The sequence below is a fragment of the Xiphophorus couchianus genome, chromosome 5 (genome assembly GCF_001444195.1).
Source record: "Xiphophorus couchianus chromosome 5, X_couchianus-1.0, whole genome shotgun sequence".
Taxonomy (NCBI): domain Eukaryota; kingdom Metazoa; phylum Chordata; class Actinopteri; order Cyprinodontiformes; family Poeciliidae; genus Xiphophorus; species Xiphophorus couchianus.
In genome coordinates, this window is record NC_040232.1 from 8,635,155 (window position 1) to 8,647,678 (window position 12,524).

Below are 12,524 nucleotides of genomic sequence, written 5' to 3' on the forward strand. Positions count from 1 at the left end.
GGTGACCACAATGGTGAGACCAAAGAGAAGTTTTTAGTTTTTATTTGACTGATAACAAAACTAAATGCAATCAAAAACAACCATTAAGCATCATAAATGATGTATGTGAGAATGTGGCTATTCTTACTTTTTTTTGCCAGTTTGTTGATTCTTGAGTTGTGTGTGAATTGTGAGACAGTTATTTTTTTGTTTTTGGGCATGTGCACCGACTGATGGCACCCTTTGAATTTCGTTGTCCTTGTGACAATGACAATAAAGATTTCTTTTATCTTATCTTATATCAGTTTTTTGTGGTCAAACCACTCCGCAAATAATTGGTGTAAATGTACATTTACATATAGATGTGAAAAATTTGCAATATTTCAGTTCTTTCAAAAGAAATGTTCACAAAATGATTTCCCATTGTTTTATCTCTGCAATAGAAAAAGATTTAAATGCTTTTAAACAGCAAATTTGTTTTACTCATTGCAGGCGTCAACAAATAAAAATGAATTTAGGACATTATGCACAGTAACTGATCAAAATATCTTCCACTAGACCGTTATCTCAATCATTCACCATTTTCTTACATCAGTCTTCCAGCTGTTAAATGTTTGAGAGGTTTCATGTTTGTAAAGCTTTTGTAAGTCGTCCATGTTTGGGTCATTGTTATGTTGCAGTGTCCAATTCTGCTTTAGCTTAATAATTATTTCTATGGAAAAAGGTCTCATATTTTCCTTAAACTCCTTCAGATGATGGAGAGTTAAGACCATACTGAAAAATGAAAAAGCAAAATGACAAGAATAGAGTTATAAAATCACAAGAATAAAGTTGAAACATTAGAATTAAGTTGTATGAGACTAAAGTCACAATATTACAAGAATAAAATCATAAAAGAATAAAGTCATAATATTACAAGAATAGTTTTAATGTTATGACTATTCTCATAATATTGACTTTATTTTTTTAATATTTTAACCTTATTATCGTACAACATAATTGTCCTAATGTTACTACTTTATCCTTGTGACATTATTTATTTATTTATTTTTCTTAGCTTAGCCCTAACACTCCGCTGTCCTGATGCCCAGTTTAATTAATGGTGGATTTTATTATGGCGAGTAGTTCAGGTCCGGCTGCAGAAAAACTTCCCCACATCATGACATTTCCAGCGCTGTGCTTCACAGTTGGTATGAAACGTTTTTGCTTTTTTCCTGCGTTTGAGTCATGCCATGTTCTCTGATCTGGGATGCAAATAAATGATTTTAGACTCAGCTGTCCAAAGAACAGTGTTTCTAAAAAGCTGAGATAGGTGGTTTGGTGTCAACCACCAAAACCTTTTTGTTGTTGCATTTATTTCCACATTCAAACAAAAATATAGAAATAGACAAAAAAAGTGTGTATTAAGATGTAGCTTCACACAATCTGTTTCCTAGATCTATTTTTTCAATCTTCCACCAATAAGCCAACTAATTTAATATTTTAAATGAATTACATTTTCACAAACTTCGAATACTCAAATGTTCTGAATCATTTTCACATTAGCTCCTGTTTGCTTTCTTATCTACATGACAGGAAGGTAGTGAAAAATAACATTTCATCACATACCGATACAAGCTCCAGCATGGGTTTGCTGTGACTCAGAGGTTCCTATAAAATAAAGCTCTTTAATGTGCCACGTTCATCAACAAGTGGACAAGTGGACAAGTGGAGCAGAAAACCTCTGAACTGCATCTGATAAAGGTAGAACATTTAATAAAAACACTTCTTTTCACTCTTTAAATTAAAACTGGTTACTGTTAAAAATAAACAAAACAGAGGGTAAATCTTATTTGTTTTAATCTTTTAGGGCAGCTGGACCAGCGAATTCAGCTGGCTGCAGAAAGGAAGGTGTAACAATTTTAAAAATATTTCTTTATTATGTAATAAAACAAAAAAGCCTATCTGTAAAATAAGCATCTACAATCTCAACTTAATTGTCAGTTTCTTACAATGCAATACTAAAATATAAATGTAAAACATTTCTTTTGCTACAGTGGTTAGCTTGTTATGTGAATTCAGATAATTTACTTTGTTACTTTTTCTTTGCTCAGATGAAAGGCCTGTTCTGGGTGACTGTGGTCTTCTTCCTGTCTGTTGAAAACACCTCGGCTGCTGTAGACCAGAAATGGCTTACAGATATTGTGCAAACCATCAAGAATAAGTGAGTAATTGAGTTGCTTTGTTCTACCTATAAGCTGCAGAAGTACAGAAAGTGAAGCATAGAAAACCATGGCCTTGAACTGATATGAAAATGTGTCAAATGAAACACATTAATGAAATTTGTAGAACCAGATGCAGAACATCCACTCCTCATCCTCATGATCCACTTTAGAAAATATTCAAGCTGTGAGAAAAAGCTTGAGATCCAGACGTAGAAAGGGACAAATGAATTTGATGCATTATCTTTAAAGACTTGTTTGTAATATGGCTCTTTTTGTTTTGTACAAACTCCAAAAAGGGGCACATTCCCCAGCTCACCAATGACTTTTTACCAATGGCCCCTTACACATAATACTTTAGGAAACGCTTGCATCCTTTGTTAAGATAACTCTCTATAGTGACAACTGACTTGTGCTCTACAGGGTTCAGAGTAAGCAGATATGATCCACAATTTTTAAACATTTCTTTCATTATTAAGACTGTAGTTTTAATATCAAAGACTCCGCCTGATGCTTCACTAGGATTCTACAGTTTTGCTAAAGTGAAGCCTCTGCAGAACAACTGAAGGCTCATTTTAAACCGTTTTATAACCCGAAGTAAAAACAACCTTTTCTCTGCCATTACCTCCGGTTTTTGGTTTATAATCCACAAATACCAGTATCAAAAACCAGTGGACCTAGATGCCAAAGGAGAAATACTGGGTGCTATATTAGTATTAGTATGTTACATAAAAGACAAGTGTCTTGTTGTTAACTACTGTTCAGAAACCATTTGCTGCATTTTTGTTGTTGGTTGTGCAGGAGGCTCTGCTTCTGCTTTTCAAAGTTGTGCAGTCGTATTATTGTGCATGTGTTTGCAACCATTTTCACATGCAAGTGTAAACCTTGAGCAACAGCTTATTTAGATTTAAAGTGACAAGAGGCCCTAAACCAACTCATTCTGAAAGGAGCTGAAAATAGGCAGAACTGATCAGGCTAAAATCTCATTATCCAACAATGATTTTGTGCAATAAACTTCATGAACATGTTTTGGTTGGCCCATAGACCTATCCTAACCTGTTCAAGGACAGGTCTTTTGTAAAAACTTTCCATCTTATTTCAAATGTTTTACACTAAAACTAATACTGACAGCTGTGAAATGTTTTCTTGTGACAGGTATCAGTTGGGTGACACTTCCAGTTGGGCTGTAAATATACCACAGAACCAAGATCCAAGCCATCTGATGGAAGTTCTGCAGGAAGACCCACCAGATGCAGTGAAAATAGCAGTTTCAAAGAGTGACGTGTATCAAGGCAAAAGAATGACAGTATCAACACAGTCAGTTGCAATACCCCATGTGCTAGAGAAAATAAAAGTCAGCCAAACAGGAAACCAGGGCAACACCATCATAATCTATTCTGAAAAATACCAAAATATAAATGAGAATGGCATTGCTGCCAACATTAACAAAATCATTCATAGTTGGGGATGTTATGCCTTTGTATTTTCCAAAGTAGTTGATGTTGCTGATGCTGGGTTACCTGCAAGGGCTGAGCTCTTTAAGCAGCAGGAACTTTCCAAATTTGGGCTAGAAAATATATTTCGTTGTTATGAACCTGGTGGTTCTTTCCAGTGCACAAGCTGTGGCTCTGTTGAAAATGTTGCTCCTTCTTGTCTTGTAAACACACCACCATCAAATGACGTCACACAGTTGGAAAAACGCAGATTTAAAGAAGCTAGAGGAGGTGGAAGGAAGAGGAGAGGAGGAAGACGTAGGAAAGGCGGCGAGGTGAAGAGAGGAGGAAGACGTAGGAAAGGTGGCGAGGTGAAGATAGGAGGAAGGCGTAGGAAAGGTGGCGAGGTGAAGATAGGAGGAAGGCGTAGGAAAGGTGGCAAGGTGAAGATAGGAGGAAGGCATAGGAAAGGTGGCAAGGTGAAGGGAGGAGGAAGGCGTAGGAAAGGTGGCAAGGTGAAGATAGGAGGAAGGCGTAGGAAAGGTGGCAAGGTGAAGATAGGAGGAAGGCGTAGGAAAGGTGGCAAGGTGAAGGGAGGAGGAAGGCGTAGGAAAGGTGGCAAGGTGAAGAGAGGAGGAAGACGTAGGAAAGGTGGCGAGGTGAAGATAGGAGGAAGGCGTAGGAAAGGTGGCAAGGTGAAGATAGGAGGAAGGCGTAGGAAAGGTGGCAAGGTGAAGGGAGGAGGAAGGCGTAGGAAAGGTGGCAAGGTGAAGGGAGGAGGAAGACGTAGGAAAGGTGGCAAGGTGAAGGGAGGAGGAAGACGTAGGAAAGGTGGCAAGGTGAAGGGACTAGGAAGGCGTAGGAAAGGTGGCGAGGTGAGGGGAGGAGGAGGAAGACATTCAGGAGGCAATGTGGGAACAGTAAGAACATGTAAAATGCGTAAGAAGGTGGGAGGAGGAAGTAGTATTTAAGGTGGCAATGTGGGAAAAGGAAGAAGACGTGCCAAATGAGGCAAGAGGGAAAGAGGAGGAAGACGTGCAAAAGGTGGTAGGTCAGGAGGAAGAAGAGGAAGATGTGGAAAAATGTCATAGGGTAAAAGGAAAAGGTCATATGAAATATAGTAGGGTGAAAACAGGCCAAATATCTAAAACCAGAAAATAAGAACAAAAAGCTGTCATGGGTTTTGAGGATACAATAAAGCAGCTTTGAAACCAACAAAGTATTGACCATTCTTAATTTTTAAAATCTAATACATTCAAGTAAAAGTTATTTTCAATAAAATAATGTTGCCATATATGCCTATTTTAAAAAGCATCCAAATTGAACATTGTAACACATTGTTTGCCTGCATTAAAAAGTAAAAAAATAAACTTCAAAATGTGTTGTTTGTGGTTTTGTACAGAAAACTACTTAGCCTTGCTTTTGTGCATGTAAACAGTTTTAAAATTTGTGTAAAACCTAACAGAAACTGTTCACTGCAATAAGAAAAGCAACTATTTTGTAATTCTATTGCTTTAGAATGAATAGTATTGGTGTTGTCTTGTCACCTGGGTTTTAGCAAGTCACAGCCATAAAAAGTACCAGGGACTAATGTACTGTAGATCAAATTCCTGTGGGAAGAAGTCAGGTGCAGTATGAGGTTGGTGGCAATAGCAGGGACCAATGCATGCTAATTCTGGGCATTGCAAAAAGGTTTTTGAGTCAAAGGTTTTGGGTGATATCTTGCTAGATATCACATATCTAGCAAGAAAGACATGGAAGTTGTGCTTCTGGGGGCAGTAATGTTTGTCTGGAGAAAAATGAATCTACCAGAAAGGTTGTGATAAGGAGGAACAGCTTCCCCAAACTGAATCTGAGCTTTGCTGGCATGGGATGTCCATAGCAGACGTGTGTTCGAGCACAAGGTGGTTCAAATGTCTATTTTGTATCCTGTCAATGGTCTACTGGTCGATTTTGTAATCATCAGACTTGTGGTATTAGTTCATCTAAGGACCGAGCTATCAACTGAACACCACCTGGTAGTGAGTTTCATCAACTGGCAAGGAGGCTATGGGCAGACCTGGGTCTTGTTTGTGAAAACAACGAGTGGTGGAAGCTATCAAGCTAAAGAAGGAAGTCTTCAGGGCTTCGCTGGGGATTCCTGAAACAGCTGGTAGGCATGGTCAGACGACCTGCAGCTTCTGTGGTCAAGGAGGCAAAAATGTAGGAATATGAGGAATTTAGAAAAACTTTTGTTTGACAAACGAGGAAATTCTGTAACTTAGAAAGAAAAACAGGTTTGGTTTTTTGTTGGGGCTGATGCCAATGAGATGACAGAAGTCACTGAGGGAGTCAAAACAAATTACCGGCACCTAGTTGGTAAAAGACATGCTGAAGGCTCTGGACATTGTGGGGCTGTTGGTATTTATATGCCCTTGCAGTGTTGCATGTGGGACCAGGACAACATTTTCAGTGGTCATGGTCCAAACTTTCAAGAAAGGTATCAGAACAGTGTGCTCCAACAATTCTCATGCAGGACAGTGTGCCTTGAGGACCAGGATTGGGAAATACTGCATTACACCACTTCTGCTACATTTAACATATAAACAGGGACATTAGCCTTTCTTGCACGTGTTGTACTTGTACTTAACAAACTGCACTACACGCACTTCATTAAGTATTCGGGTGTTGCCTTAATTTGAATCTCTTGAAGTAAGTTGATTGTGATATCTCCGCTTTTGTTTTCTGGAAGTTGTGAACGATATTATTGACAGTTGTTTTCAAGGGTTATTCTTTACATCCTGACGTCATGCATAACTTGAATGACACAATGACCCGCAATAAAAATAAATTTTCAAGTTGAGATTCTGAGCCGTTTTTTGGAACCACCTGTGAGGGACCAGACTCAAACGAGGACAAAAAAATGTTCAAAGTAGCAAAAATTCCATTTAATTATTCCAAAATAGCAAACAAAACATAAAGATTTAATGCAAAAATAAGTCAAAGAATAAATAACAATTTTGGGCCCAATTTAACTGAAGTCAACTGAATTCTAACTGAACACAAACAAAACTGACCTGCCAACAAAGAACAAAAGGCTGCTTAAATAGGGGTGGAGTAACCTAAATCTACCACATGAGGGAGGCACGACATAACAAAAGAACAAATAAATACAAAATTAACTAAAGCATTCTATGAAATAAATAAAGCAAAACTATCTTACTTAGCAGAAACAATAAGTGAATATTTAAGTGACAAAATTAACTAAATAAAAACAACTTGAAACAAGTCTTCCCCCTTCAGTCTTTCAAAAATAAATGGTTTGCTCCAGGTTTCCTCCTCCAGCTGGTTTGTCTCAGCAGCACCTCAAACAAAAGACAAGTGTAAATAAACCATTCAGACAGACATTAAATAAAGTGTGCACCCATTAGAAAATATATGTCTAAATGAAATAACTAACTTAAACGTATAAACTGTAATGTAATATAAAGAAAAAATACTAACACGATGTGGTGGTGGGAGGAGCATCCACCACACCACCACAGCAGTATTGCAAGCCGGATCAAACTAAGTGTTGCACAAAATCAATTTCTTTCTCCAGCCTTGCCCTTCACATATTGTAATCCTTCAAAAAATTATCTTGTATATTTTTAATGTAGTTATAAAGCTAATCATTTAAAGCAGCATTCATATAAGAAAGGCTGTTTTTTGACATCTAGTATGAGGGTGATTTTATGTTAAATCTGTTGATTCTACAACACACATTTAGAGTTAATTGAGTAATTTTTAATCAGCATGGAGATTAAACTGCTTTTCTAAACAACCAACATGCACAAATGCAGAAGTTTAATGCAGCCGTTGTTGCATTTTAGGACATATTTTGCTGCATCACATGCATTCTGACTGATATTAGTAAAACAAGCGATGTGCAGTAATACTGAAGGTTGCGATCAACAATATGTTGATATGGACAATATCATGTCAAAGCTGATCTGATGGATTGAGATGTGCTGACCACTGAAGTATAATAATCTTATTGATATACTCCATGCTTTAAAACTTCAAACACATAGCAGATCTGTGAAAATGTCGGGTAATAATATATGCAAACTTATGACCATTAACACTTTGGTGCAAGGACGCCTTTATTGAATGATTTGCAAATGTATTGCTTTAAGTGAAATACTTTTACACCTTTTTAAGTTCCTCTTCCCTGAGTTAAGTGGTACAAAATACAAATAATTGAAAGAGGATGATCCATCATGCATATATTCTTTTTACACAAAATATACCAAGACCCTGAGAAGGAGTATGATAAAAACTTTTTTTCTTGCTAAACACGAGTAAGATATTTTTGAGCAATCCATTATTTTAGCACAATTCTAGTAAATGCCTCTATCAATGCTTTAGCTGATTCAAGTGTGATAGGTTTGGCCAAATTTGCAGGCGTTGTTCAATGAGATGTTCATTTCCTGTTCATACATATAATAAAAAACGCTTCCTGTCCGAGCATCACTATAGAAGAACTGGCAATAGCACCCAGAAAAAGTGGACGACTCCTTGTGCATCTAAACAAGAGGTAACAATAAAAAAAATAACGGTTTTATTATTATAACAATGTAACAATTTCTTGACTAAAAATGCACAACAGCTTGGATTATGTTTGAGTTGCATAGTCATTATTTGTGAAAAAATTAGAAAACTTTCAATTGCAAAAAAGTAGTTTAAAATTTTATACATTTTTAACCAATAACTCAATTTGCCATTAAATAAATAATCTCTACTACGGATAAATGTGGTTTAACAGGAGTAATACAAGATTTTTTTTAAATTTTCAACTATAAAACTTTGTATTTTTATTTCATGTCATCAGACTTGGAGCTGGCAGCTCCCTCTGGTACTCAGCAGGAAGGTAAAACTATCAATTTATTCATATTTTCAAATTTATTTGATCAGGGACAAGACATCCCTGGTCAAGATTTTTAAAGGTTAACCTCTAAAACTGATGAGACAAAGAAACCTATTTAAAACTAACGGTAAAATGATACTTGAATTTACATATCATAGTATAATCATTGCATCACTTGTCATGAACTTGGTTACATGATTTTATTATTTTCTTAATGTTGGATGTGATCCATTCAGATGACTGTCCTGTGCTGGGTGGTTCTGGTTCTGGCTGTCTTCCTGGCTCCTCAATGCAGTCTAGCCGCTGTAGACGAGGCCTGGCTAACCGACATTATACAAAATCTCAAAAATGAGTAAGTTTTAAATCAGTTTTCATTGTTTCTTGTGTCTTTTATCCTCAAGAATATGGGATTGCATCAACTTATTTACAGGTTATTTGTAATTCAATTTGTTGAATTAAAAAACCAGAGCAGTAGCGATGCAAAGCCAACTTAGATGCTTGGATTTCGCAAGATCGCTGCAAAAAAGGCTACAGAGTGCACTGAAAAGCATCACAAATTATTATTTTAGGGAAAGTTAAAATTATATAGAGTGACTCTCTCAATTGAAAAATAAAAATAATAAAACTAATATAGAAAAAGGGTCAGTGATTGCGTTTCTATCAAAATTTTTTTTACTTGCATTTTGAAATATTGCATTAGAAAAGGAAATGTCAAAATCCAAAAAAACTTGCTCAATTTCGCAAAAAAATTTTTTACACTCCCTTTTAGTTCTTTTTGGCTTTTCTAAAACAGAGTTAATGTGCTAAAAGATAGACAGAAACACATATGCTGAATAAGTTCTGACATAACGTACTTTATGATTCAGGCAAAAGAGTTGCAATTCTTTTGTACAGATTTTGTGTAAGAGCAACAATTTAACCATGAAAGGCCAGAAGGTGACAGAACATTACGCTGAGTTGGATACGTTCTGCACTTAAAATCACAACAATCATTTTTTAATGGTTTATGATCTGTCTTGCTTTGTCCACACTCCATTTAACTTCAAAGAAAATAGTAATTAAATCACCTGCAGTGTTTTGGAGAATCGTGGTTTTAGCCACACTCTGGCCAAATGCCACTGCTCTGATGCCACTGTCCTGCACCTGAATCAAATGAGTTGCTTACAAAAACTTGTTGACATGCTAAGGAGGTAATTAAACCTTTTGATTGAGATGTTGAAGCAGGGATGCATCCAAAGGTTGTAGGACAGAGGCACTGGAAATGTAGACCCCCGCTCTGGATGATACACCTCATTAAAATTTGAAGATGTTACTTTAATTGACGTTTCCGCCACCTGGTGGCGTCACGTGGTATTTCAGAACTTTCATGGACTTTTAATTTTTTTAGCAAGTTTGGGCAGAGATTTGATTAACACAGGAATCTGGGGAGGATCAGCTTTTTTATTTTTTTATTTATTTATCTCATTTCTTACAATAAACAACCACTTAATTTAGTCCTTGCTATGCCATTGTTGATATAATTTTGTTTTACAAAATACAAAGTGCTTTTTAAAACACTTAATTTACTTAATTTTGTTTGGTAAATATTTTTGATACTTTTATTAATCTTTTTCATTCTAAAAGTAAGTATTTTGAAATAACGTTCTGTGTTATGTGCATCAGTTTATCAGGGTCATTAAATGTCTGCCCAAAAATTTAAAATTGTTGAGATCAAACTCTGAAATTTTTTGTTTAAAAAAAAAGGAAGGATATTACAAAAAAAATAGTTTTGAAACTCAAAAATTTCTAAAAGATTTCTGAGATTAATCTAAAAAATTTCAGTTTTTCAAACAAATTTTTGACTTCTGGAACTGTACAATGATCCTTGTCGTACATTATAGCTTTGCTATGTAGAAATTACAAAAAAAACTCATCAATGGTAGTTATAGTAATGATAATAAACAATTTAAAAACAATATAAGCAAATTCATTTTAACATAATGATAACTTGTAGTTTGCAGGTATTTGCTGCAATAAAATGCAATTGTCAGACTGACTCAAGGTTTTTTTATGTTGTCAAATTATCAGCTGATATGAACTGAAATATTGATCATTTATGTGTGTCTTTTTGATAGGTATGAATTGGGTGACAGCTACAGTCTGGTTGTCAACATCCCTGTGAACCAAGACTTAAGCAGTCTTGCAGAAGTTCTTAAGGATGACCCTGCAGATGCAGTGAAACAAGCTATTTCAACGGGTCAAGGGTACCAAGGCACGAGGGTTGTTGCAGCTGCCCAGTCTGGAGCACTGGCCCATGTTCTAGAGAAAATACAGCCCCTCATAAAAAGCAGCGATGGCAACGTCCTCATCGTCTACTCTGAAGGCTACCCTGATGCAAATGGCATTGACAACAAGATCAGTAACATTGTTCAGAACTGGAAGAGTTATGCTTTTGTGTTTTCTAAAGTAGCTGATGTTGCTGATGCTGACACGCTTGCGAGGGCTGCAATGTTCAAAGAGCAAGAGGTTTCAAAGTTTGGGCTTGAAAACATATTCCGTTGTTATGAGCAAAGCGATTCTTTTCAGTGCACAAACTGCAAAGCAGGCGATAATGTTGCACCATCCTGCGTTGCAGATACAATGCAATCAGATGCCAACGAAGAGACAGCAGTAGGTGCCACAGAGCCGCCTACAGGAAGTGATGAAGGCACAATTTCAGGTTTAAATAGCGAGTCTGACATAGGCACAATCACTGACACTAACCAAGATTATGAGGGTGGAGGGATGATTGATGTCATGGGTGGACAGGAACCAAGAAAGGGCAAAACGAGGCAAAAGGGGAAGAGAGGTGGAGAGGTGAAAGAAGGAGGTAAACGTGGAAAAGGAGGCAAGATGAGAAAATCACGTAGACGTGGGAAAGCAGGCAAGATGAGAAAATCACGTAGACGTGGGAAAGGAGGCAAGATGAGAAAATCACGTAGACGTGGGAAAGGAGGCAAGATGAGAAAATCACGTAGACGTGGGAAAGGAGGCAAGATGAGAAAATCACGTAGACGTGGGAAAGGAGGGAAGATGAGAAAATCACGTAGACGTGGGAAAGGAGGCAAGATGAGAAAATCACGTAGACGTGGGAAAGGAGGCAAGATGAGAAAATCACGTAGACTTGGGAAAGGAGGCAAGATGAGAAAATCACGTAGACGTGGGAAAGGAGGCAAGATGAGAAAATCACGTAGACGTGGGAAAGGAGGCAAGATGAGAAAATCACGTAGACGTGGGAAAGGAGGCAAGATGAGAAAATCACGTAGACGTGGAAAAGGAGGGAAGATGAGAAAATCACGTGGACGTGGGAAACGAGGCAAGATGAGAAAATCACGTAGACGTGGAAATGGAGGCAAGATGAGAAAATCACGTAGACGTAGAGGTGGGAAGCGTAGAAGCAAGAGAAGGGGGTAGATAGCTAACAGTGCATAACAATCTGCTTTGCCAAATTTTGAGCAACAAAAACATTTAACATTAGTTTAAAAAAATCAGGTACTTTGCAAGTGTTTTTACTTCATTTAATCTGATGAAACCATTGGTTTTGTCTGGCCAAATAAACATAATTCATTTATCTGTATTGACATGATTTATTTGAAAGGATGCTGTCGTGTTTTGCTTTTCTATATCACAGAATTCCAACAATTTATGTGTAACCTTGATATTTTTGCTACTTTTGATTAAAGTTTGCTTTAGCATTTTAATGTCTCTTTCTGTCCATCATACTTTAACTCACATGTGTCAAACTCAAGGCCCATGGCCCAAATCTGGCCCACCATAGCTTTTTATGTGGCCCTCTAGATTCTAGACTAAGCACTAAGTGTGCTTAAATATTATGTTATCAAGCAAATCAATGCAGTTTATATCTGTTTACTGCCAACTTATATCAATTAGTCCCTCCAGTTTCTTGAGAATTATCATGGAATTTCATGCAAAATCAAATTCATGCACTTTTTTAAATACATACTTGCGTTTATTGCAGATTTTTCTCAAACAATTGTCAAAAAC

The 12,524-nt window shown here is 36.8% G+C and overlaps 2 protein-coding genes across 3 annotated transcripts; both read left to right on the forward strand.

Annotated features, from left to right (window-relative positions):
- The first annotated feature begins 1,597 nt into the window (after nt 1-1,597).
- Nucleotides 1,598-6,455, forward strand: LOC114145275 (uncharacterized). The gene is made up of 4 exons (XM_028018756.1): nt 1,598-1,722; nt 1,829-1,869; nt 2,073-2,182; nt 3,336-6,455. The coding sequence occupies exons 3-4, from the start codon at nt 2,073-2,075 to the stop codon at nt 4,582-4,584; spliced, it is 1,359 nt and encodes a 452-aa protein (XP_027874557.1). The 5' UTR covers nt 1,598-1,722; nt 1,829-1,869; the 3' UTR covers nt 4,585-6,455.
- A 1,578-nt stretch (nt 6,456-8,033) lies between these two features.
- On the forward strand, nt 8,034-12,220 carry LOC114145274 (uncharacterized). Of its 2 annotated transcripts, XM_028018755.1 has the most exons (5): nt 8,034-8,171; nt 8,466-8,504; nt 8,738-8,853; nt 10,616-11,367; nt 11,404-12,220. In XM_028018755.1, the coding sequence occupies exons 1-5, from the start codon at nt 8,049-8,051 to the stop codon at nt 11,931-11,933; spliced, it is 1,560 nt and encodes a 519-aa protein (XP_027874556.1). In that variant the 5' UTR covers nt 8,034-8,048; the 3' UTR covers nt 11,934-12,220. The 2 variants fall into 2 exon arrangements, with proteins under 2 accessions (XP_027874556.1, XP_027874555.1); XM_028018754.1 differs by having other exon boundaries at nt 10,616-12,220.
- Nucleotides 12,221-12,524: the final 304 nt, after the last annotated feature.